This window comes from Equus quagga, chromosome 11 (assembly GCF_021613505.1).
Source record: "Equus quagga isolate Etosha38 chromosome 11, UCLA_HA_Equagga_1.0, whole genome shotgun sequence".
Classification (NCBI taxonomy): Eukaryota; Metazoa; Chordata; class Mammalia; order Perissodactyla; family Equidae; genus Equus; species Equus quagga.
In genome coordinates, this window is record NC_060277.1 from 62940772 (window position 1) to 62968675 (window position 27904).

The 27904-nt window shown below is 41.1% G+C and overlaps 1 protein-coding gene across 11 annotated transcripts in view; it reads right to left on the reverse strand.

Annotated features, from left to right (window-relative positions):
• DNAH9 (dynein axonemal heavy chain 9) overlaps positions 1 to 27904 on the reverse strand; it is a 324423-nt gene that overhangs the window by 239067 nt on the left and 57452 nt on the right. For all 11 annotated transcript variants that reach the window (XR_006890674.1, XM_046676357.1, XM_046676358.1 and 8 more), the window contains 7 exons: positions 18655 to 18877; positions 17857 to 18023; positions 10073 to 10943; positions 7481 to 7611; positions 7014 to 7140; positions 2594 to 2746; positions 1237 to 1362 (listed from right to left, as the gene is read on the reverse strand). Coding sequence is in view for 10 of the 11 variants with exons in the window: in XM_046676357.1 (XP_046532313.1) it covers positions 1237 to 1362; positions 2594 to 2746; positions 7014 to 7140; positions 7481 to 7611; positions 10073 to 10943; positions 17857 to 18023; positions 18655 to 18877 (1798 nt within the window). In the remaining variant the exon portion in view is untranslated. The remainder of the gene's footprint in view (positions 1 to 1236; positions 1363 to 2593; positions 2747 to 7013; positions 7141 to 7480; positions 7612 to 10072; positions 10944 to 17856; positions 18024 to 18654; positions 18878 to 27904) is intronic.

Here is a 27904-nt window from a genome sequence, read left to right on the forward strand (position 1 = left end):
TTTCCCAACTTCGTCTCCCTCTCAACTCCCTGCAATATGGCGTCTTCTCTACCACTCCACTGAAATGGCCTCACCGAGTTCACGGGCGTTCCTCAGCCTCTTTATTTTGCTTGATCTCTTAGAAGCGTGTGGCATTTTTGACCTCTAACCTGCTATCAACAGTCTCTTTTTTGGTTTCCATGACTATCACTGTCTGGTTTTCCTTCCATCTAAAAGGTACCTTTTCTCATTCTGCTTTCCCAGCTCCTCCTTGCCCACTCAGCCATCGAACGATGCTCAAGGGTTTGCTCTACACCCTCACCTCAGCCTGGATACTTTCCAAGGGCAATCTTACCGGCTTTATGGCTTCAGTTGCCATCAGATATCTGCTACCCCCAAATACACCAACACTAGTGGGATGCCACTAATAGGGGAAGGGAGGCGTGGTGTATTGCAGCCAGAGGCATTTAAACATTCTCATTAGTTCTTTCCTCTCTCTTCTTTCCCTCCTGAGAACCCTGTAAAGGACTCATATATATTTTAGAATCAAGTCAGACTCCCTGACGTGGCCTGTAAGAACTGGCTTCCTTTCCAGAATCCATCTGCTGCATCTTGCTGCCTCCTCCTCCCCTTACTCTTGCTTCAACCACTCAGTTCCTCTCAGTTCTTAGAACACATCGGACTCTTCTGGGCTTCTGAGCTTTTGCCCATACTCTTCTCCATGCTTGTTTGCTCTTTCCCTCCATCTTTGACTTGTTAACTCTTATTTCAAATCTCAGCTTCAACATCATATCCTCAAGGAGGTGATCCCCAGACCCCACTAACTAGCTATATGTTCCCAGAGTACCCTCAGCCTCCTTTGTTATTGCACCAGGTCTCATTTGTAAGTGACTGACTTCCACACCAGTCTGTAAACTCCAACAGGGCAGGTCTACCTTGTTTTGTTCCCTGTTGGTGTCTCCTGTACTCAGCATAGAGCTTGGCACATACAAAGCTGGCTGGCTCAATGAGTTGAATTGCTTACATTTTCTCCCTACTGTAGCCAATGAGAGTAAAAATAGACCACCTCTGATTCCTCAAGGCAATGGTTGAGTTAGGTCATGGCTGACAATCCCCCTCTTGCTGACCCCTCACAGACCAGCCTCTTCTGATTGTGAGGCACACAGTGAGTTTGACGTTGGGCAGCCCCAGAAGGCTGAAGGAGGTCACTGAGGAAGAGGGCAAGGGGGCCCACAAAGGTCCCAGTTAGGGGACTACCTGAGCTGGATAGTCAAAGAGCCACTGCTCCCTTGGCTTTTCTTCATAGGCAGTGACACCTTCTGTCATCTCATGCCTCACAGTGGCCTTCATGTGAGCAAGCACGCGGTTCAGCCATATTTCTACCTGAAAGAAAAACTCTGCGTTAGACAATGGGTTGCTAAGAAGCTATGATCAGTACTACACATTTTATTCCACTCAGCCTGAAAAAGTGAAGAAAATGGAGCCCAGGCATGGTGTACAACTCAAATGGCTTCCAGAAGGCACAGGGAGACATTTCATTTGCATAACCCAAGATGGTGATAAATGAGAACTAGGGTTAATGAACAACAGGACGATATGCCCATTTGGAACACGCAGGATAGAGGAGCAGGTTAAGGGGATGGGGGGCTGCCATTCAGAGTTCATACAAAGAAATCTTAATCTGGGTTGAGCTAGGTGTAAATAAGTCAGTGGATTCTCATGACCTTGTCCGCACTGAATATAGAGATGAAGCCAGGATTATGTTTTCCAACTAAATTCTGGGTCTACAAAAAGAACGTATTCTGAATCAAACCCTAGGGTCCTCTCACAAAACTGAGAACATCTGATTGTTTTCTGGTACTAGAATTCTTTTCCAAGATATGTGTGGATGAAGGTAGAACCCTGTAAGAGATCTTTTCCCCAGGTGTTACTTTGGACTAGATTAGAACACCCAGGGACAATGCTTTGTTGGATCATTTAAGATAATGGACAAGGAAGGCCGTATACTTTAGTGGTGATGCTAACGGATGAGAAGGAGATTTAAGTAGAGAATCATCCCATGTTTTGTGTTTCTTGAATGGTACACTGGAGATCTGGAGGAAGGAGTACTTGGAGCAGAGTGTAGTTGGCTCTCCAAGAGGTAGAGCTGTGGGAAGAAGTGACTTGAGGTGTCTTTGTACAGATAAGTGACATCTCAGCAAAGTGGTTGATTTCAAAGGGCATTTTTCTCCCAGGGAAGATGTCAGTGTTCCAGATTCCCCTGTGGGGTGCTCCAGGGGTTGTCACGTTAAAGTCTCCTGGTGCTGCTAATCATTTTAGAATCCACTTCTCATTGACTCAAGAAGTTATTTATGTGCATTTTATTTTTCTCTGCACAGGTCTTTGGTTAAGGAAGAGATAGGAATATTGACACATGTCCTTCCCAGAGAGAGGAAAGCAGGCACTAGGAGCTGTCTCAATGTCAGTTCAGTCAAGGGAGGCTGGCAGTCCCAGAGCATGGACAGCAGTTCTGGCCCGAGGTCAAAAAGGCCATCTTGAAGGCTGCTGCTGACCATATTTGAATGCAGACACTTGAGAGAGAAAGGTGTAAGGAGGGAAAAAACTTTGATGTTACCTGCCCACTGCAGTCACAGGGCTCACTGAAGGCCACATATTCTTCTTCTTTGCTGTACATGCCAAGACTTATCTTGGTTGGTTTCTCACTGGTGTCTAGCTGGAATTGCATCTTGGCCATATTGTCAAAGAGTTTGGAAAGGTGACGTTGAACCTATGGAGGGAAACCATGCAAAGGACTGGAGAACATGTCCAGGAAGTTTCTTATTAGTATTGTTTAGAGGTCTACCATGTGACATCCATTAGGGTGCTGGATAGCAGACATTTAGAAGGAAGCTTGTGGCAGTGACGGTGATATGAGGATGGGAATCAACTGAATCTAATAGAAGAGGCCATAGGAACATAAAACTAGTAGGAATCACACTCTAGCTACAAACCAGTGAAACCACAAACGTTTGATTGATTCCTGCTTGATCTACTAGAGGTGGGAACAGATTAGAGAAAAAAATGACCGATAATTCATACACTTTCTTTCTAAGAAAATATGACTATGCAGCAGGAGATGAGCACAGGATAGTCCGCAGAGGAATGCAGAGGGTCAAGGGCAGTGGTGACAGTGGCCTGTGGAAGAAGTCACTTAGTTGTTGGAACCACTTCTAGAGGGTCCAAAGCAAGGGAAAACATGCTCACACCAAGAAGAAAGCCTGGGTGTGCCAGGGCTTCTCCCTAGCATGGGATCTCACGATACAGGGGCCTTTCAGGGATGCCCTGGGTAGCCGTTCTAGGAGGGATGTCACACAGAGTCACCCGTGGTGCTGAGGTGAAGGAAATGGCAGGTTGAAAAAGGAACAATAAACGGAAAGCTGTCCTCTGGTAGCATTTTTTGAGATACAACTGGCTTCAGGCTGCTGGTAGCCTGAGTTGCAATCCTAAATTTACAGCAACCAGCTCACTAGCTTATGAGATGAAAGGAAAAATTTTGAGTATTTAGGTAAACTGTGAAGGCACTAGAGGAGATCTTACCCACAGTGACTTGGGACAAATATCTTGATGGGATGGACCTTTCTTAATCTAAGAACAAATAGTGGATAAAAGAAAAAACCAAAAACAACAACCAACATGGGACCCATGAAATTATCCTGCAACTTAAAAGAAGGAGAAAACGGGACTCAAGAGACAGAGTAAGAGTGTGTGTGTATACATGTATAAAAAGTTTAATAAAGGAAATGGAAATAATTATGAAAAACATCACCTTGTATTGCTTTCAATTAAATGAAAGAAATATGAAATCTATAAAATATGAGGTGAAAGATGAGTTGGTGGAAGTAGAGAAATAAAGTGAGGAAGCCAACAAATGATACAACAGAGTTTATAACAACATTATCAATAATAAAGGGCTGAGTAATACAAGCAAAGTAAATATGGTAGATAAACTTGAGAAACATTAAAGAACACCAAGGAAGAGGACTAAGAGATAAAAATATGTATGAATATATGAAACTATGTATGAATATATGAAGGTAATGTGTATAGCACAGAGAGAACAGAATCTCAACTTATGGAAATATGATGAACCTAAAGGAAAAAGTTATCCAGATAAATGGAATAGAAATATTACTTAAAAGCATGCTGAAAGAAAACATTTTTAAGATAATGAAAGTCCTGGATTTCAGATAGGAAAACACCTCAACATGTGTTGGAAACATCAACAAAATAAAGCAAGTATCTAAACATATACAAATTTTTTAGATATGAATAGATAGATAGATCCAGATAGAAAGACATTAGGTAAAAAAAAAGAAAAAGAAAAAGAAAAAAAAGGCAGGCAGACCTCAGATGATTTCTCTGTAACAGAATCAGCAGAGCTATATCTGTAGGTATCCAAGGGGAAATTGCTGTGACCCCTGAATTCCAAACCCAACCATTCAATCTCTCACACATGAAAACTAAAGATAGTCACAAACAAAGAAGGAATTGGGAATTATTCTAACATGCTTCATCTCTGGGGGCAGGGAGTGGGGGAAACTATTTAAAGATTTACTCAAACTGGGGCTGGCCCTGTGGCCGAGTGGTTAAGTTCGTGCACTCCGCTGCAGGCGGCCCAGTGTTTCGTTGGTTCGAATCCTGGGCGCGGACATGGCACTGCTCATCAAACCACGCTGAGGCGGTGTCCCACATGCCACAACTAGAAGGACCCACAACGAAGAATATACAACTATGTACCGGGGAGGCCTTGGGGGAAAAAGGAAAACAATAAAATCTTTAAAAAAAAAAAAAAAGATTTACTCAAACCAAGTGAGAAATAAGTAAAAATAAATATTTAAGAATAAGTATATTATATATAAAGATAAAAAAGCTCTGGCAATGATCTTTAACTTCTCCCACACATAGAATTAATGAACATATAGTCAGAAAACAGAATGCTAATGTGATAGATATTTCAGCTCCACCATGCCTGGGCTATTTTGGAAATATTTCTATCTATAGAAAAAAAAAAAGAGTATAACTATCAAGATAACCTCTCTTTAGTATTTGCTTTTTACTAACAAACCAAAAACATAATTTTAGTAAGTTAGAAAGTTAATGACAAAGATGGAAAACTTATGCATGGGTGCCATCTTTTGGCTCCGTTGGAGAAGCTCTCCTCCATTGCTGGTGGTGATGCAAAAGGATACAACTCCTAGGGGAGGAAATGAGGCAATATCCAACCAGGCCGCACATCACTCACCCCTTGTCCCAGCAATCTCACTTCTAGGAATTTACCTGGAAGGTAGACCTCCAACAATACAAGTCCAAAGGTATTCAATGCCACATTATTTCTAATTGCAAAATATTATAAACGACCTATGACCAAACTGTGATATATTAGTCCATGGAGCATTTACCAGATGTAAAAAAATGAAGGAATATTTCTTTGCATTGATATGGAACAATTTCCAGGATATATAACTAAGTAAAAAAAAAAAAAAAGCATGCTAGCTTCTGTGTAAGAAAGAAGGGGAAATAAGGAAATGTACATGTACAAACGTCAGTGTACATCTGCTTATTTTTGCAAAGATAAATACAAGAAAGATAAACCAAAAACTAATGGAACTGATTACCTCCAAGGGTGGAGGGGAGGTGGGGACAACATGAAAGGACTAAGGAAGGAGGGACACTTCTCACATATCTTTCTGCGTAGTTTGACTTTTAGAATTCTGCATATGCAAACAATCAAATCAACAAGGATGGAGAAAACCCTAAAACTGAGAGCAAAAAGAAATAAATGAGCCCAACTAGACTCTGAATGAATAACAAAATCATACTGAAGGAGGAAAAGAACTCATGCAAGTAACTTCTGAACACAGTGTTTCAACTATATATCTTGAGTCTAAAGGAAAATAAGAGAACTACAAACAAATCTTGAACTCTTAGGGTGAGAAGGGAGGAGAGTTAAAGGAGCATACAGTATAGTGTCATCCCTCCCTCCTATCAGTCATTTTCAGACTCAGACTCTATGGTCTATAGCAGTGGTTCTCAAAGTGTGGTCCCTGGACTGGCAGCATCACTTGGGAAATCCTTAGAAATGCAAATTCTCCAGCCCCACCCATACTTACTGAATCAAAAACTCTGGGGGTGGGGTCTAGGAATCTGCATTTTAACGAGCCTTCCAGGTGATTCTGACACACTCTCAAATTTGAGAAATACTAACTATAAGCTCCAAATATCAATAGTGCTTCAATTAGTTACTTTAATATTAAAACATCTTGTAACACAGTGCGCTTCTTCTATTTTACAGATGAGGAAAGTTTGCTGCAAAGAAGAGATATGCCCAAACTAAGTGGCTAATAAGTGGCTAGAACCAGGGGCTAGAAACCAAACTTTTGGTCTCCTCATATACACTCTTTCCACTAAACTATCCCAACCTCCAGTTAATACAACTTCCATCATATCTCTCTATAGAAATTTTAGCTGTAACTTTTTTTTTTTTCCTGAGGAAGATTCACCCTGAGCTAACAACTGTGCCAATCTTCCTCTATTTTCTCCGTGGGTCACCACCACTGCATGGCCATGGATGAGTGGTATAGGTCTGTGCCTGGGAACTGAACCTGGGCTGCTGAAGAGGAGCACACCAAACTTAACCACCAGACCAAGGGGCTGCTCCCTTAGCTATAACTTTTGACTGCTATTTATTGGATTTCTCTTCAGAGTCAGATCAAAGGCATTCTCTGTGAAGGCTTAGCCCCTTCCACCTCTGCCATCCTCAAAGCTTCTTCAATTCTAATTTAGGGCGTATTAGCCACTGGTGGGCTGGAGGGCATTCTGAGAAGCAGTAACGGTGGGAATGAAGAAGCTCTGAGGTTAGTGATGATGCTGGTGGCAACATGGGACTCAAATACAAATGCTGCCAGAGAGAGGAGGCATAGTAGGAAACCTGGAACTCTTCTGGTGGGAGCTCCTCAGTCCTTCCAGATGTTTCTACAAGTGCTCCTTCAGCTTACCTGTTGTGGAGCTGTGCCGTTAGAAAGGATGTCTAATAGATCAGAAGAAGAGAGAAAGTAAAACCTAGGGAAGGCAAGCCTTTTGGTATCCAGGTACTCCGCCAAGGCCTTCTCACACAGGTACAACCTGAGGGCACAGACACAGAATTTCCTCATTAAGTTCGCCTAGACTCATAGGTACTTAGACATCACCTAAACGGAAACTTATGCAACAAATGGAATATGTGCAGAAGTCAGTGCACAGAACATTTATGAGTATTTGCAAATATATGTACTGATACGTTTCCATCAGAATAAACACCTCTAATAATACCTCATATTACTCAAACCCACAGGCAAATCAAGGCACACACAGACACACATATTGCTCACTCAGGCAGCTAAACAAAGTAAGGATCTCCGAGACAGAGGAGGAAAAGAAAATATGGCCTCCTCCGTTTCAAATGGGGCCGCAAGCAGACCATCACCTGCTCTGAATATCTTCCAGTTTCTCATAAAGACCTGGTTTGTTGGTGGCTTCCACTACATTTGGAGTTTTCTGAGCATTGTAAGTCAGCTCTTTAAAGTCAAGGTCAATGCCTTCAAATCTTTTAGAATCCTGCAAATAAAAATGTAGGAAACAATTAACTATCACTCCCCTCAATTCCAAGCAGCTCCTCTCACATAGCAAGTCAGAAGCAGAAACCTGGTCCTAGGTTGTCTAACACAGAGATTAGTCTCAGAAGGAAATCCCTTTAGTTTGAAATAGTGGTCTCAAACATTTTGGTCTTAAAACCGCTTTATGTTTTTGAAAATGATTGAAGAGTCCAAAGAGCTTCTGTTTATGTAGGTAATATTACACCTATCAACCTGTCCTTAAAAAAAAGTTGATAAAAGTTGATAAAGTTGAGGAATTTAAAAAAATATTTACTACTTTATTTAAAAAGTAACAATAATAAGCCCATTATGTTAACATAACATGTTTTTATCTAATCACATTTTCCAAAACAAAATAACTTAGAGAAAAAAGTGGCATTGTTTCCATGTATTTTTTCTAATCTCTTTAATGTCTGACTTAGAAGATGACCAGATTCTCTTCTTGCTTCTGCATCGAATCTGTTGTGATGTCACATGTCATGTGGCCTCTGGAAAACTCCACCGTACCCTCATGGAAGAATGAGAGTAAAAAAGGCAAAAACCATTTCAGTGCTATTATTAAGATAGTTTTGACCTTGAAGATCCCCTGAAACGGTCTTAGGTAACCCCCCACCCCAACACACACACACACACCAGGGGTCATCAGACCACACTTGGAGAACTGTTGCATAAAACACGTAATTCCTAGGTCTGGTAGATAGTGGATCCGATGTTTTTTCCAGGTCCCTGCAAAAGCTCATATAACCGGAGTAGGTTTTCCCCTGGCAAAGGTACTATTACAATGTCAAAATTAACTAGATATTATCATTTCCCCAAATACACACCCCCTCACGGTGTTGTTGATATGATTGAGACAACAATACAGGCCTTTAGTCCAATACCTGACACCTGGTAAGAGCTTGCAGTATTACTATACAACAACAATCATAACGGTATGTGCTATGTGTGCTGTTTTAATTAACTCCCTGAAGTAGGTACCAGTGGTAGTCCCAGTTTACATATGAAGAAACCAAGGCACTGAGAGGTTAAGTAACTTGCCCAAGGTCCCACAGCTGCAAGTGGGCGAGTTAGGACTCAAGCTCAGGCCGCAGCCCCAATCCACTTCAGACCTCTGCAACTCACGCCTCTTTTCCAAGAAGATTTAAAAACAAGAGGGCAGGATAGAGTAAATTAGCATAAATGTTCGAATGAAAGGAGCTAAATAGAAAATTGTAATTGCCTGGAGAGTGATTATGTAAAAATAAGTATATATGTCAACGAAAGTTGGGAAATATTCATAATGAAGGAAAACAGTGACTAGTTAGGGGGTAAGATTATGACCGATTTTACTATATTTCAGAATTGTCTCTGTCCTCATATTGTTAATGCAAAGACAATAAAGGCATTCACATTTATACACAACCCTGTGGCACTGTCGGGAAGTTAATGATTCCAGTTCTGTATTATGTTTAACTGAAAGCTCTCAAACGCCTCCTTTAACGTCTCTACCAAAGTTGCCACCTAGGTCCTCGCCCCTCCTCATTAAACCCGCTCTTCTTCAATCACTAGCACTAAAGATCAATAAAATCTGGCTTATTCAATTTGGCTTAATTACAACAGCTATAACAGGATTGTTTTCTGTTATTTTTCATTGCAAATAATCTGCATTATTACATTAAATATGCTTTTATGGGATGAGCTGGAAAACCATAATGTTTTGATGGAATGCGTTTTAACTTTTAAATAAGGTCTGGACAACATGTGACATTTTGGAATGAAACTGATTTGTAAGCAAGAACTTGCTGCACTGAAGGAATACAGAAGAAGCCTGCAAAAAAAAAATTCTCTTGTAATGAATGAGAGTCCACTGAGAGGGGGTAGAGTTAATGGCACACTAATTAGGACAAATTAGAAGGGGCGATCAACCACAGGAAAGGTAGTAAGGAGAAGAAGGCGTATCTTAGAGAAATTCATTGCTTAGCATTTAGCTGAAGACTGGTATTTAGCATGCTGGCACAGGCCAGAGCTTTACAGAGGGGCTCGCTGCTGAGAAGGCACTGGAGTTTGCCTGGAAACAATGCTCACTTCTGATCGATACCTGCATTGTAATTATCTGTGGAGCAACCCACAAGCAGCTCATCTCAAACTGCGATAGCTAATATTTTTGATCTCCTTTCTTGTGTGTATATTTTTTCTAAATCAGGTTCTCCTTTCTTTTTCCTACGCATGCAGGGACAAACTAATTGGTGTGCATTTCACTTGCTCTCTTTTCCTCTGCCTGACTTTTGGTGGCTTGTAAGGTCAACGTTTGTTGGAGGTGCCCTTGAGTGAAGCCAAGGCAGGCAAGCAGCGGAGGGAAAGTTCTAGAGGATGCAGGGACTGGGTGCTCTTCCTTTGACTCGGATAAGGAAACAGAGAGAGAGCAGGATTTCCTCAGCAGGTACCTGGGGCAGCTGAGCCCGGATATCTTCAGATCCAATGAATATACTTTCTAGATGAGACCATGTGCGCTGCACGTCAAACCAGATAGAGATGACGGCGTCAGCTGTGGACAGTTTCTTCTGCCAGCCCGACACTTCCTCTAGGAAGAAAGCGATGTACTTGGACATCATGAGGTTCTGAAGCTGGACTTGGTTATCCTCCAGAACCTCGATGAGGTCCTCGTCTGACCTCAGCAGGGGGACATTGGTCCGCTGGTGGGGCTCATACTGGAATTCCATGCTGGCCCAGGTGGTCTGCAGCTCCTTTAAGACCTTCTCCATACCCATCTCTTTCACAGCTTTGTCCACAATACCCCGGACCTCATCCTCAAAGTGGTGCAGCTGGAGCTGCAGGAGCTGTGCCAGGGTGGTGCCCTCATCCATAGTGAAGCTCACGCCTGTGGCCTGCATCAGCTGCCTCCAGTGCCGCTCTCGGATGGCCGGATTCTGCAGCTCAGCCACTGCCCTCAGGGAGGTCAGAGTGTTCAACACGGTGCTTTCCAGGCCTGTGAACGCATCCCAGGTCCTGACCTCCTTGTCGAGGTTCCGGATGTGCCTGGCAAACCGTTTGCATTCCAAGTCCATGGCCTCCACATTGATATCTCTCCACACAGTGGCCTCCCAGGCATGGATACTGGAGGTCACCATCCCAATTGTGTCCCAGAGCTCCTTCAGTTGGCACACCTCCTTCCTGCACTGCCTCAGCTGCTTGTAGTCTGGAACATTGACCTCAAACAAACCAGCGGACTCAGAAATGGAGGCCATGGTGGATTCCATCTGCTGGATCTCAATGTGCCTGGCATCCAGCATTTGATGAGGGTTCGTGCTATCAAACCTGCAAAACACAATGAGTTCCCTTGTGAGTATAGCACACAGGGGCCCATTGCCTAGAATCACCAAAGTAACACCAGTTCACATCTTTAAATGCTTCATAATTTAGCAAAGAGCAGTGACTCTCACCAAAGCCTGGAAAGAAAAGACTCTCAGGGTAGGTTGGAGTCGGGTGAGCATAAGAGTTTAGACTCTGCTTTCACTTGTTGGCTTCCAAACCACTTGACACAAAAGGGTCTTGTCATGTTACTATGGATGCTGTACAGCTAAAGCTCCTGGCAGGAGCTACTAGCAGTAGGTGGTCTTCAAGTGAGAGAGCCAGCACTTAGAAGTCCAACCCTGATCCAATCTTCCATTGCTTCCTCTAGGGCAATGCTTCTCAATCTTGGCTGCATATTACAATCTCTTGGAAGTTTTAAAAGATCTCCATGTCCAGGATGCTCCCCAGTCCAATTAAATCAGAATTTTGGGGGGTGGGACCCAGGCAATAGCATTTTCCAATTCCCCGCGTGGTTCCAACGTGACAGGTTTGTGTCCTTGTCTGTGGTGAGGCTCACACTGATGGCCTGCATCACCTGCAAGCAACAGCACCTCCAAGTTTGAGATCCACTAATAGTGGCCTTGGAGACTGGGCACAAAGCTCTCAACAAGGTCCTACACTGTTGCTGTGGCTTTCCTTCACTATGTACCCCAATCCAGGCTTCCCATCCTCTGAAGTCCCTCCTCCAAGCTATCTCTGATGTCCTCCTGCATCCTGGGACAACCTCTCCTTCTGCACTTGACTTCTACAGGTACTATATCTAGCTTTACGTCCTCACCCTCTTCTCATCGATGCTTATGGCATGCAACCACTGCTCCTGATCCTTACCAGTGTTAACCTACTTTACAGTGCCACCCCTCCAGACTTGCATTCCTGGCAGAGCTCCTCCTCCAACATAAGAACTCTACACCAAAAGGAACCCACATGGGCAGATAACTTTTCTTTGGTCAGGAGCTCTCAGAACCCACATGTTTAAGGAGGCTCTCATTTTCCTCCCTTAACGTCCCTTTATCCTTTCTCCCCATCATCAATCTCAGGTTTTCTTGTTTCTGTGTGCTTGGAGGGCTAGATAGTGGGGAGACCATGACTGAAGGGTGAGTACTATGTTCCTCTACAATCAGAATAGGGCATCACAGGGTTCACATAAAGCAGAAAGTTGAGAGGAAATGAGTGACTAGAGAATTGGTCATTTCCTTCGACCTAGTGTGTGTGTGTGCATGTGTGTGTGCTGGTTGGTTGGTTGGTTGGTTGGTGCGTGGGGTATGGAGAGAAAGGAAAAAGGAAGAGGATGACATACAAGCCCCTTTTCTTGAACTGCCTCTTCTCTCAGTTGTCTTTGGAAATATTTGACTTGGCGGATGGAAAGAAATCCTAATTAAAGTCATTTACCTGAACTGCTCACCACTTAAGCCTAATTGCCATGCAACACAATAACAGTTATGCACACCATTAAATTAGTGTCAGATTAACTTTGATGCTTGCTATGTTTGATTCCTGCTTGTTCCATCTAAATAGCTTTTGGCTCATGTGCTCTGGTTGTGCATTTACGTCTTAAGAGAATGAGGCTGAACCTCATTGTACATCTTCACTGTTCTCCAGCTCCCAAGTGTTTCTGAACAGAAGATGAGGTTGGAGTTCTCAGAGTTGAAGAAGGCCCTTTGTCTGTATAGGCAAGAACCTTTCTCGTCTATGAGAGCAATGAGAAAAGAACTAGAAGGAAAGAAATATAACACCCTCATGGCAAGTGGTCCAGCAGGAAAGACTGCCAGGCATGAATGGCCCTGCTTATTCTTCATTTCCAAAGACTAACTGTTGGAGTGTGTAAATTCTACTTTTCTCTTAACTAGAGTGAACCTGGAAAGTGAACTTAGCCTTTTGGTGTTAGTACAAGGTCTATCAGACAAATTCTAAAAGCCTACATTCTGTTTAATTTATTAACGGAATATAATTCAGGAATGACTTCTTAGGTAAGATATGAGCTATTAGAGTGTTTGGGGGGTTACATAGAAGATAATAAATGATCTTTCTAATCGCTCTTTCCTCAGCACATATGAATATCCTTAAATCAATATTGGTTCCTCCAATATTTGTTAGAGGTAATCATTTGTCAAATCTATTCCAAACTTCATCTACCCTGTGGCATAATTTTTGTTTATAGTTTAAATTTGTGGACAGTCATTTCCTGTAGCTGAGCACACATAAAAGTTAATTTGCCCTAAGGAGTGAAAGGAACCTTTAGACATGAGGGTGAGTAACCCTCTTTCCATTTCAAAACTCTAGTGTAAATTGTCAGGATATTCATAGACCTGATTAATGTGCCTAATAAACTCGAAGCAGTTCTCCAAAACCCGCAGGAACAATATAGCATAAGAACAAGGAAGTAATAGGAGGGAAAAGCATGTAGTAAGTCTCTGAAATTGAAATAATAATGCAAAAGTATTTTAATCTAAAGGAGAAATGCCTGGAAAGTCTGGATGAATAAAACTATAATTAAGAGAAATGAAAATATGCTGCTCATGCATGTGATCTCGGACAAATGATTGATTCAGGCCTGACTCAGACATGAGCGGAGAAAGAGAGAGAGGAATAAATGACTCAAATTGATTTTTGGGAAGCTAGTCATTGGTAAACGTTAACCTCAGTGGCATAGTTGTATATACAATGAGTGATGACACACCTGCACTTGAACATGTCCAACTTGACCTTGTGATCTTTCAGTTCTTCCCATTCGGTGGCCTCCATCTCAGTGAACAGCGAATAGTACCACCTTCCATCTCTTTGTCCAAAATGCAAGATGGAGAATTATACTAGACTCTCCTCTTTCCTCATCTCCCATAGTCAGTCAATCCTGCTGATTCTCCCTCCCAAATCTCTCTCAAATCCATTCTCCTCTCTCCATTCTCACCACCACTGCTTCACTTCAGGCCTATTGCTTCTCACCTGGGCTGTTGTAATCACTCTCGGGAGCATGGAGCACCTGGCCTTGAGTCTGTCTCACTGCATTCTGTTCTCCACAGCCACAAAAGAGTCATATTGATATTATGTTGTTCTCTTGCTTAGACCCTTCAGTGGTTGATCACAGTCAAAACTCGTTCACATGGACCTCTCTATTCTCATCTTCTACTTCCTGCACCCAGCCATACACACATGCAGTCTACAGCTGTTTGTCACAGTTCCATCCTTCTGTGCCTTTGTATGGTCTGCGTCCTTTGCCCAGAAGATCCTCACTTCCCATTCCTCTTTTTTCCAAGTAACTAATTCTCATTTGCCCTTGGCTCAAGCACCACCTTCTACAGGGGGTGTGTGAATTGCTTCCCAAGTAGGGGTTAAAGTTGGCACCCAATGCATATGTCTTATTACTCATTTTTGAAATTGTCCTGAGGCTGTAGGTCTTTGAGGTCAAGGTGCATGTATTATCTTAAAATCCTAGCTTTTACATCACTTTTTGCTGACTCCACGACCTTTTCTGCTCTATGAAAGCCTGAATCACGTGAACGAGTCAGATTAACTAGAACAGGGTCAAGCTGAACTAATTACACGTCTTAGGACATCTACATGCCCCTGGGAGATTTAATGACTGACATCGCTCTTCTCTCCAGCTATTGAAGAGAAAACAGACACGGTGCAAGCAAGACAGAGGCCCTTCTTTCCTCATTTCTGCTGTATTTTTGGGCTATTTGGAAAGCCTTGCCTTTTCTAGTTGTCATGCAGGACAGCACGCAGTGGGAGGGTATCTTCAAGAAGCCTCTCCCAACTGTTCACAGAATCTGGTTGCCAGCCAGCTAAAAACCCTAATGGTCTCCATCGAGCTGGAGCTCACAGGGATCAATTGTTTTGACTCAGAAACCCCTGAATTACCTTGGCCTTGATGTGGCTAAGAAGACTGTATGTCATGGCATCATTCCTTAAGGTCAGGAAGACTGAACAAGAGAATTCTGCTACAAGCATGGAGCCTTCCTTTCATTCAAGGGAGAAAATTAGTCTCCAATTTTAAGAGTTGTAAAAAACCCTTGAATCTGAGTATGATGATTTAGCCAATTACTGTGAAGTGTGAGAGCTCAGCTAGGAATATGCTGATACAGCTTAGAGTTAAGAACTAAAGGAAGAAGTAAAACTTGACTTGAACATGAAGAAAGAATCTCAACCCAAGCAGCCTGACTTCACCCAGCATCTGTCAGACGCAAGGGCTTAATGAGACAGTCACTTTCTTTTTCCTCCTCAAAGACAAGATCGGTGTGAGCTTAACCTGCAATCTAATCAGGACAGAAACTTGCATTCACAGAGGAATGTAGCAGGGTCTGCATTTTAGAAATTCATATAGGATCTAAAAGTGAAGCAACCAGAATTAAATTCATTTACCACACAGGGTACCTCAAATTTTTAAACACAGACATTGACACACACCAAACTAAGAAACAAAACACATGAATTGATGCCCAGTAAGAGTCCTTTCAGCAATAAATCCATGATTCTGCTTTAGTCCTGATGGGTTTCTTGACAAGAAGAGAAATACATCAAAATTGCAATAACGTTTGGTTTTCCATACTGCTGTGAGCAGTTCCTTTCAAAGTAGTCTCTCGCAAAGATTCATCTGCATGTCAAATTAACAGATGTGAATTTGGAAAACCCAGCTAAGGGTAGCAATATTCTCACAGCCAGCAGATACAAGTGCTAAGAAAGAAAAATGCAGCTATAAATTTAAAAACAACAACAGCTGATCAATGCACACGCACCCTGTCACTCTGAGGGATGGATACCAGATCTCCAACAGACACATGAAAACACACCAGCAAATGAATGTTCTTTCCTTTCAAGCAGCCTCGGAAGTCTGCTTGGGAAGATATTTTGCAAAACATCTTTGGAAGTCCTTCTCAGAAGTTTTTTAAAGAGACAGCTGATGTAGAGATATTAGTGTCGTTATTTTTATGGCCATTGCCATTGGTGTGGTGGTTGTTAACACTAAGCGGTATTACCCATCTCCATTGATCAGTCATCTCCCTCACCAGCTTTGGCTCTGTGTGATCAGTGTGGGATTTCAAACATTAAATTGCACACCCAAAGAAGAGTTAAAAGAATGTGCCTCTGACTCTGAAAGAATAGTCCCAAAAGAAGGTCCACAAATGTTTTGAGTGATAGATGTCTCTTTGGAACAAGGGTCTAGCTCCTAAGGCAATTATTCTAAAGGAATAAGACTCACTTGGCAATTATATGCCCCAGCATGATTGTTTAAAAGCGAACCAGTTCCTTCCCCTCAGCACAGCAGACTCAAACACATTGGAATCACCTGCACGTTGGAATCACCTGGGGAGATTCGCGAACTACTGATGCCCAGTTCTCAGCCCCTGAAGATCTGATGTAGTTGGTCTGAGGGACAGACTGGACATTGGATATTTTTAAAGCTCCCAGGTGATTCTAATGTGCAGCCAAAATGGCAGCACCCTGCTTTAGAGTCATGTGTTGTATATATAACAGATGCGTAGTTTACACATCTGTTCTTCCCTGCCTCTTAACATACTCATCTTGTTCACTCTAGCCCCAAGTATAATACTTGGAGATAAGAGCTGCTCAATAAATGTTTGAGGCATGACTAAGAATAGGGAGGCCCTTATTGTGTGCCAGGTTGGGTGACCAACCGGTCCAGCTTGCCCAAAACAGAGGGGCTTCCTACGGTGTGTGACTTTCAGTGCTAAAACCAGAACAGTCCCAGGAAAACCAGGAGAGTTGGTCACCCTAGGGCCAGGTACTATGCTAAACATTTGCAAAGATTGTTTCTTTAATCCTAACCACAACCTTGTGAGGTGGAGACTATTACTAACCCCACTTGACAGGTGAGGGAACTGAAGCACAGAGATAGTAGGTAACTCCCCTGACATGGGCAGTAAGTAGTAGATCCGCGATCAGACATAGGCAGCCTGAATCCAGAGTCCATGTGCCAATCATTATGCTATATTCCCTTCCAACAAAGATATAATTTTCTTTGTTAATTGAATGTGTATCTCCCAATGTAGTATTTCTGTGGGTAACTAACCCCTGACAACGAAAATGTTCCTTACTCCTTACATAGGGCATTTCCCAGTTTGGAGATTTCCAAGCTTGTCGATCCAAAATTATAGAGGAGAACCAGCAAGGAGCTCAGATAGGATACAGAAAGCAAATCCTGGAGCTGGAGTGAGAGGAGAGTACCCATGTCAGCTGGCACCTCAGCGGACACAGGAGTGCTCAGAACCAGCTTGTTCTCCTGACTGGATCCCTATGCTGAGCAGCGGACCAGGAGCAGACCAGGTTAGACTTCTCCACCAAGGCAGGAAGCCTCTGAGAAAGGAGCCTCTACGTGTGGGCACATGTGACGGGTGTCGCCGTGATATAGTTGTTTGCTTATGTAAAGGGCCCTAGTAACAAGGTGGGAGGTGTCTGAGCATTACTGAGTGGAGAAAGAACACCCTGAAAGTAAATCCTTCACCTCAAATCCTTCCTTTAGGCCACCAAAATGCCCTCCAAAATTACATTAAAATTCTACTGGCCACTTTTTTGAATCAAAAGAACAGGAGTCTGTGAGAATTTAGAATACTAACAGTTTAGTAAAAAACTAGTAATTTTACCACATGCAATCTCTTTACAGACCTGGAGACGCACAAGCTTCTAGACTGTTTTTTTAAGGCAAGGTGCTTATACCACATTTGCTCATCTAATACACGCCATGAAAGGACTCTGCCCACACTAGTACCATGTTCTACCTGACAGACCTAAATGAGAGGGAAACTGTTAACTAGTTTTCATCTGCTAAAAGAACACACAAACTCAACAGAGAGATCATCAGTAACTCAAAGATCGCCATGCTTAGAGGAAAGGAGCCAACTGTGGCAACTTGGGTCCATACCTGAAGGGAGCTTCTCTGTGGAATTGCTCCCAGAACTGCTGCTGTTCGACATCGAAGGCTGTGCACCGGTGGCGGAGGAGTGTCAATTCATCTGCCTGCAGTGGGGCCACCTGTTGCCTCACAGTAATGGCTGTCTTTTTTATGTTGTTCCATTTCTCAGGCAGCTCCTGCAAAGGAGATGTCAGTGTGGTCAGACCCACTGTGCTCTCCCTTGCCCACAGCCCTGAAGCTGGACATTCCAGACATCTTCATCTCTGCTTCATGCCACACTGTGATGCAGTGGTATCATTCACCCACACTCTACAACTCCCCTTTCCTTGACTCATCTCGCGGGTTGCCTGCTTTCCCGACTATCACCTACTTCTGACTTAACATTAACCTTCCTGCCTCAGCCTCTCATGTGGTAACCCTTGCCCTTTTCTATATTTTCCAAGAGTGCTTGGTTATTTTCCTTTATGCCCCACATTTCCTCTTAGAGCATCTTCATGTTCCTCAGACCTGCTTTTTTTCTCTGAATCAAAAAGTTGGCTCATCCCTAATTCAGAGGGGAAAAAACCCCAAACACTTCACCCACATCATTTCTCCCACATATCTCCAGCAAAAGACTGTTTCCTATTGATTGAGCTTCCAAAATGTGGTAGACATTATACATACACTACACACGTAGTTCCAAAACATGGACTTTGGGTCCTCACCGAGCCCTGTTTTTGATTTACGTCAACCCACCTCACCCTGCTCTGAAATCGTGAAACTCTCCCACTATTTCTTTTATTAAGAAAACATAACCTTTGCACTGACCTCGAGCTGCTTAAACACTGTTTCTGGCAATTCTTGTTCATAGGTCTTCAGCAACTCAATAGTTTGCTTTAAGGGCTCAAACATCTCATCGGTGCTGCTCTGCCGTTCCTTAAGAGCCACGAGGTGTCCCATGACTTCGACCAGTCCTTCGAAATCTCCTTTTTCGACTTTCTTGAGCAAGCCACTCTCACTATTTTTTATAAATACTTCAAGGTCCTCCAAGCTGAGTATAACAAACAGAACATGAGGATGCAACCTCCCTCCAGTCCTCAAAAGGGAGATTTATTTATCCCCAAGAATAGTAGCCACTATTCTGGAAAACTTTCCATGTGCCTAGCACTTGGCAGAGACTATGTCCTAGTGGCAAGAATATAGCCCTTTTCAGAAGTGTCAAAGTCATGAAAGATAAAAACTGAGGCTCCATGATGGAGGAGACTCAGGAGACACGGTACAGTAGTGGGACAACTGACGAAAAGTGAATAAGATCTGTAGGTGAGTTAATATGTCTATATCAATATTAACTTCCTTGTGTTGATAATTGTACTATGGTTATACAAGACATTATCATTTGGGAACACTGAGTGAAGGTAAAACAGAACTCTTCGTACTATTTTTATAACTTTTTTTGTAAGTCTAAAAAGTTTTCAAAGTGAATATATTATAAATTATTTTGTAAGTCTGAAATTATTTTTAAAAAACAAAATAAAAAAATATGGCCTCTAAAGTCAAACAGACTTGGGTTTAATTTTGATACTTACTAGATATGTAACCATGACCAAGTCATTTAACATCTCTGAGCCTCAGTTTCCTCACCTATAAGACTGGAAAAATCATTTCTGTCTCCCTGCTTATTGCGAGTTAAATGAAATTCATTCTGGGGGCTGCCCCGTGGCCGAGTGGTTAAGTTTGCACACTCAAGTTTGGCAGCCCAGGGTTTCACCAGTTCGGATCCTAGGCATGGACCTAGCACCACTCATCAGGCCATGCTGAGGCGGTGTCCCACATAGCACAACCAGAAGGACCTGCAACTAGAATATATAACTATTTGTTTGAGAAAAAGGGAAAAAGTCAGAGGAGATGAACCCAGCCAAGGAGACCAAGAAGACATAGCCAGTGAGATAGAAGGAAGTCAAGAAAAGTGAGGTATCTGGTAAGTCGCGTGAAGAACCTTTTTGGAAAGGAGAGAGGGATCAGCTGTGCCGAATACTGCTGAGAGGTACAAGTAGGATGAAGACTGACAATCACCGCTGGATTCGGCCCCACGAAAATCCTTGATCTTGACAAGAATGGTTTCAGCGGAGCAGTATAGTCAAATCCTGACTGGAGAATACATTGGAGAATGGTGGGCTTCTGTTTCTAGCTGTATGATACATGATAATATGAATGACCCTTCTGCTAAAACAACTGAAATGCTTAAGCAAATATTTCAGAATCATTTAAAAATGTATCACTAAGGTGGTACAAAATTAAGGAATCTCCAGAGGCTGAAAATGCAGTGAAAGCAAGAACCCCGGAAGGTAAGCAAGGTTCAAAGCTACCTTTCACGTGATAGTTTCTACTGAATGCTGGAGACCCTGAGCTTCTATTTGAATCGCTTTACGAGATGTGGGAAACAGGTGATTAAACCTAGGGCCCACACGAAGTGAGGAAGCCAGTAGGAGGCTGCATGTGAAGTTGCAACACCATAAAAGTGACCAAGGAATAAAAATGCTACACAGCAAGGGACAGTAGGGAAACCTGCCCGTATTAACCTTGGCACTAGATGGACTACTGCAAGTTGAAGTACAAGTGGTCTGGGGTTGGAAGAGTCCCTGGATGACCGGCAGAAACCAATGAAAATCCTTTCTGGAGGAATGCAGCTAGAGTCCAATCCTCAAAGGATTAAATATCCAGGAACATGATTTTACAATCCAAAGTCACAAAATACACAAGGAAAGAAGTCACCATGAGTGGGAGCCAACAGAAACAGCAAAATTAAACCTGTGAAGCTTTCAGATATTGGAATTCAGATGCAGAACATAAAATAGAAATAATCAATATATTTAAAGGACAAGAGTTTGTGCTTAGGTGCCTTGCTTTGTTGTTTCTGACCCATATAGGAGGAGAAAATTGCCTTCCCTGTAGCTTCTTGGACATCAATTCAAGACTGGCTAAGAAAAACAACATCATCCTTTTAAGCGTGTTACATCAGTTTATACCTTTCTTTCGGCATCACCTTTCAGAGGCCTCGATAAGCTCTTACATTGTCAATAGCTGAATGCCTCTGCCCCTGGCCCAACTTGCCCTTTAGGTTCAAGCATAAATTCACATTGTTTCTGAGTCAGGAATGGAGGCAATTTCAGAGGCTCTCCAAGTACACCCGGGTCTGTGAGAGCATGTGGACCTTTATATTGAATGATGGATTCCGAGAAGTGACAAAACTTTTTGAAGTGGATAATGTGAAAATTATGACCTGTGATGGCATTACCTTGTGAAGAGAAGCATAGAAAAAGCTTTTGATGTGTGTTTTAGCAATGCGAAACTCATCATACTGTACTATGTTGATGGGTGATCCCAGGAGACTGAAGTTAAACGTTTTCTGTAGGCCTTTATGTTAACTTTAATCTATGGCATGAAGAAACAAACCATTTTTAAGTTGAGAAATCAAAAGTTGTCCAAAGATTATCCTCCAATGAACATATTCTAAAGCTTAAAAAATGAATAAGTAGAAGAGGAGCCTTAAAATTTGAGCAAAGAACAAGACAGTATAAAGATGAGCAAGCAGGGGCTGGCCCCGTGGCCGAGTGGTTAAGTTCACGCCCTCTACTTCGGTGGCCTGGGGTTTCACTGGTTTGGATCCTGGGCGCCGACACAGCACCGATCATCACGCCATGCTGAGGCGGCGTCCCACATGCCACAACTAGAAGGACCCATAGCTAAAATATACAGCTATGTATTGGGGGGATTTGGGGAGAAAAAGCAGAAAAAAAAGATGATCAAGCAAAATTATAAAATAACCAACTAGAAAATCTAAAAATAGAAATTGTAATTAAAATTTAAAGTTCAATGAATGGGTCAAACAGGAGATTCAGACACAGCTGAAAGAAAGAGTCAGACTGCTGTGTGACAGACATGAGGAAGTTATCCAAACTGCAGTGCAATAAGACAAAACTGAAAACTGTGAAAACCGTTAAAAGACATGGAGGACAGTGAAAGGATCTCACAGAACAAGAGCTCAGGAAGGAAGCAACAGAGGGAATGGGCAAGAAGCAATCTTTGAGAGATCCTGGCTAAGAATTTTCTTGAATTGTTGAAAGACACCAAATGCAAGGTCAAGAAAGCCCAACAAATTCCAGACGGAATTAATATAAAGAAACTCTCACATATGTATGAAACTGCAGATTACCAAAATGAAAAGAAAAATGTTAAAGCTAGCTTCAGAGCAAAGACAGATTTCTACAAAAACTACGCTATTCAGCAGCAAAAATGGAAGGCAGGACACAGTAGAATAATATTTTCAATAGACTCACAGAAAATATCTGCTATTCAAGAATTCTCTCTTCCACAAAATGATTTCTTCAAGTACAAGGGCAAAAAACATGCATTTTCAGACAAAGGAGGAATGAGAGGGTTGTTCACCAATAGACCTTTATTAAAGGACCTTGTAATTGATGCACCTCAGGTGGCAGGTCTGCACTGCAGGAAGACACGGTCAACAAAGATACCAGGAAACGTGTAGGTAAATTTAAATAAACATTGTGTCCAAAAATAAAGCATAATTTGTGGAGTTTAAATAAATAGTAGACAACAACTGAAATTACTGGGAATCATAGAATATAATTCGATGGATGAAAATTGAGATCAAACTATTCCAAAAGTCTGGGTATTGGTTGTGAGGAGAGTAACAGTACTCATAGACTTAGTCCTCTTGAGGATGCTTATGGAAATAGCTATGGTAACTATCAGAAGAGTAGATCTAGACAGTCAAACATCCAAATTAGCAGAAAAGAAAAAATGGAATAAGCAAAAGGAAAAATAAAACTTGAAAAAACAATTCAACCCAAAAGCAGGCAAGAAAGGAGGGGAAAAAAAGAAAGAAAAAGAAGAACAAATAGAAAGTACATAATAAAATGGTAGAAATGAATCCAACTATAGCAGGATAAATGTTAATGAAAACCCTCCAGTTAAAAGACAAATATTAAGGTAGATAAAACATGCAGTTTTGTGTTGATTATAAAAATCTCTCCTAATATAAAGGCACAGAAAGACCGAAAGCCCGAGGATAAAATGAGAGACACCAGGCAAATATCATACAGAGAAAATTGGTTTAGTTATATTTATATAAGACAAAACAGACTTTAACACAAATAATATAGCTAGCGATAGAGAAGATTTTTAATGTGTGGCTAAAAGTTTCAATTTGTCAGGAAGATATGAAAAGAAAACTCTGTATGCTCATATAACATAACTTTAAAATATATGAAACAAAAAGTGATAGAATTACAAGAAGAAACTGACAATCTATCATCAAAGGGAAGATTTTTAACACGATTATCTGAGTAACTGATAAAACAAGCAGAAGATAAGGCACTGAGGATACAGTAGATTTGAATAAAACACATTCTTTCAAACAGGCATGCACAGAACACGACGCCCAACAGTTACAGATACATGTGCTTTTCAAATATGCACAGAACATTTAGAAAAACTGACCATACTATAGTGTAAAAAGCAAACATCAACAACTTTCAGAAGCTTGTTATTAGTTCTAGCACATTCTCTGACCACAGTGCAATTGTTAGAAATTAATAGGAATGTAACTAGAAGAACCCTATGTTTGAAGAACAAAAAATGTATAAATACATCATAATGGATGTTAAAAATATTTAGGAATAAATTGTAATGAAAATATTATATACTAAGCCTTGTGAGATGTAGGTAAAATTGTACTTAGAAAGGAATTTATAACTTTAAATGTTACATTAAAAAGACAGAGGGCTCAAAATGAGTAAGCAGAATACCCATCTTAAGTTAGCCAAAGAAAGGAAAACAAATCCAAAGAAAGTAGAAGGAAATAAACATAAAAGACTAAATTTTTAAAATAATCAAATTATAATGGAGAGAATCAATGATCTCATAAGATAGTTCTTTGAAAAATCTCTGGCAAGATATATCAAGTAAAATAGCCAGAAAGCACAAATAAAAATGAACAGAAATGAGAAGCAAGACATAACCATAGATTCTGCAGAGATTAAACAGGTAAGAGAATATTATAAATTTTATGACAATAATTTAAAGATTTACAGGTAATGGATACATTCCTAGACAAATATGAATTACTAAGGAATAGAAAACCTTTATATCTCTATAACCATTAGAGAAATTAGAGGTAAAAATCCTGCAACAAAGAAAATATGAAGCCCAGATGGCTCAGCAGGAGATTTAAATCAAACTTTCAAGGATCAGAGAATTCCAATCTTACACCACCTCTTCCAGAGAATAAACAAGAAGGATTACGTCCTCATTCATTTTATGAAACTCGCAAAACCACAGAGCAAGATTAGACAAAGACAGTATGAGAAAGGAAAATCAAAGGCCAATGTCAGTTACAGACAGACACATGAATGCTAAAAGAAATATTTGCAAACAAAATCAACCAATGGATATTTTTTAAAAGATAATACTTTGTGTTGGGTTTATCTCAGTAACACTCAGTTGGCTTAATATTAGAAATGAAATAATATGTTCACCACTTTAACATTTTGAGGGAAAAAACAGAATTATCTTAATGGAGTTAAAAAAAGTACTTGATGAAATTTTATATCCATTTATGCTAAATTCTCTCAACAAATTAGGAATAGAAGGGAATTTCTTTAGTCAGATAGAGAAAATCCACAAAAAACTCACAGCAAATATTACACTTAGTAGTGAAACGTTATGATCAGGGACAAGACAAAAATACCTGTCATTACCACTTTATTCAGCATTATCCTGGAAGTCCTAGCTAGTGTGGTAAGACAAGAAATAGAGATAAAACGCATAAAAATAAAGACTGAGAAGGAAGAAATAAGACCATTATAAATTTGTAGATGGTGACTATGTACACAGCAAACCCAAAAAAGGACACAGATAAATTATTAGAATTAATAAGTTAATTTAGCAGAGTTGCTTGATACAAAATCAATTCCATTTCCACAGAAAATATAATTTTAAAATATCATTTATACTAAAAATCAAAAAACAAAATACCAAGGAATAAATCTTAACAAAGACATGAAAATTATTTTAAAGATAACGATTACAAAATTTCATCGAAAGACACTGAAGAAGACAGATAAATGGAGACAGAACATGTTCTTGGACAGGAATACCCAATACCATAAGATGACAGTTCTCCTCAAATTGATCTATAGTCACTGTAAATATAATATAATTTCAACAGATTTTTTCTTCTACAAACTGATTTTCAAAATTTATGTAAAAGAGTAAGGGCCCAAAATTGTTGAGACATTCTTAATGAAAATGAGCAAGGTGGGCACTTGCCGCCGCAGATATCAACATTTATAACAGAGCTGTAGTAACTAGGAGCCAGCCTGGTGATCTAGTGGTTAAGGTCTGGCACTTGTACTGTCGTGGCCTGGGTTCGTTTCCTAGTCAGGAACCACACTACCTGTCTGTCGGTTGTCACACTGTGGTGGCTGCATGTTGCTGTGATGCTGAAAGCTATGCCACCAGTATTTCAAATACCAGCAGGGTCACCCATGGTGGACAGGTTTCAGTGGAGCTTCCAGACTAAGACAGACTAGGAAGAAGGACCTGGCCACCCAACTTCCAAAAAAACTGGCTGTGAAAACCCTATGAATGGCAGTGGAACCTTGTCTGATAGAGCACTGGAAGGTGAGAGGATGGAGCAAAAAGATGGGGTAGGTTTCAGCCTTGCTGTGCACAGGGTCGCTAGGAGTCAGAATTGACTCAATGGCACTAACAACACACAGTAATTAGGACTGCATCATATTGATGTGGCAACGGGCAAATTAGGCTACTTGACATGAAAGATAAAACTATAAAACTTTTAGGAGAGGATATAAAAGAATATCATTAGGATCTCAAGGCGAGGAAGGATTTATTTAACAAGACAAAAGAGAACAACGTAAGGGAAAAGATGGACACATTTGGCTCCATTAAAATGAAGAACTGTTCATCAAAACATACCATAAATGCAGTGGAAAGACAGGCCACAAAAATCGGAGACAATATTTGCAATGTATACAACTAGCAAAGGATTACATACAGAATATATAAGCAACTTCTAAATATCAAAAAGGAAAACATAAAGTCCAATAAAAAATGGGCAAGAGCCGTGAATAGGCACAGAAGAGGGAACATAATGACTCACCAAAAGCAAAAGGATAAGCTACTTTATTCCAAATCAGAGAAACGTAAAATGTTTACTGCCATGAGACACCACTGAACTCCCACCAGAACGGCCAGCATTAAACAGATTGTCAGTATCAAGAGGTGTTGAGGATGTGGGGCTACAGATATTTTCACATGTGGCTGCTCTACCTTGCAGACAGATGACATTATATGCGTTGACCCAGCAATTCCACTCTCATGTACATAGCCCAAAGGAATACTTGCCCATGTACACCACGATCCAGCTATAAGAGCGCTCATAGCAACATTGTTGATATTAGCAAAACCATCTGAAACAACCCACATGTTCACTGACCATAGAATGGATAGATAAGTTGGGGTATATTCAGACAAAGGAATACTCTACAGTAGTAAAAATGAATGAACTACTGCTATGTTCTCAACATGGATGGATCTCAAACACAACACTGAAAGAAACAGGACATGGAAAAATATATAGTATACGATATTGTTTCATTTTCATAAAGTTTTTAAATGCTTATATATATGTATAGATATATGTGTATATATATCACACACATATATATGTGTGTGTGTGTATATGTATACATGTATATGCATAGTAAGCCATAAAGAAAAACATAGGAAGGACTATGTCACATTTAGGGTAAGACTAACATCCAGCAGAGAGGGAGGGGAATTTGATCAGGGAAGAGCGTGTAAGGGAATTTTAAAATATAGCTAATGTTCTGTTTCTTAGCTGGATAATGCAAACGCAAGTATTTTAATATTTTTTCTCGAAGTTTTATGTATGTTACATTTTATAGTAAAACTTTTTGTTGAGAGAGAATGGAAGATAAGGAAGTAAAGGAATCAAGTACAGATATATCTTTTGAGGAATTTTGCTGTGAAGGAGAGCACACAAAACTGCTGGTGCTGTAGCTGGAAGGACTGGAGGGCCCATGCTCCTTTCTTTTTTTTAAGATGGTAGATAGGACAATACATTTGCATGCTGTTGAGAATATATGAAGGAAAAAATTGATAATGTTGTTGATAGGGAACACTGAAGGAGCTAAGTCCTTGAATAGATGAGAAGAAAGAAGTTGGACTTCAAGAAGCGGGGATAGCTTATCTGTTCTAACAGGTGAGGGAGCTGAATGTACAGCTTCAGATGCAGGTAGGTTGGTAGATTTGTTGGTGAAAAGGTGAGTTAATTCTCTTGTGATTGTTTCTAATTTTTCAGCGAAATGAGAGGCAAGGTTACAGGGCAGAGAGGACATTTGAGGTTCAGTAGAGAGAGGAAAAAAGAGACTGGAAGAGTTGGGAAGCGTCTACGAAAATGTGCAGGGCCTACTTGAATTTTATGTTCATAAATTTCACATGAGATTGGTCAGAAGCATGGTTTGTTTTTCCTTCATCAAGGATGAATTGCTCAGTTGCAGGAGCAGTGCACTGAGTTTAGACAGAGTCAGAGTTTTACAAGGTGGGAATGGGAATGGGGAGCAAGGGTGAGAGACTGAGAAAGTGTTGCGGCCAATGGATTGGAAATCCTGATGGGTCTGAAGAATTTTTCGTAGCAGGCTTGCCAAGTAAGTGAGCTAGAAAGATACCAGGTGGTGGTCTGAGAATGGAATGCTTAAACCTGAGACTTTAAAGGGAGAGCAATTACTTCCACACTTTTCCCTCTGCCTCACAGAGAGCACGGCATGGAACTGGGTGGCAGAGGTATGGCAGAAGGAAAGGGCATTGGGGAGAGAGGTCAACAAAATAAGAGGCAGGTGTAATGGAGATGCCATGTGGATGTTGGGTCACTGAGGACGATTATCAGCAAAAGAGTAGGAAAGAGAGATTGAGCCAGATGTTAGGAGCTGCAGTGATGGGGAAGAATGACTAA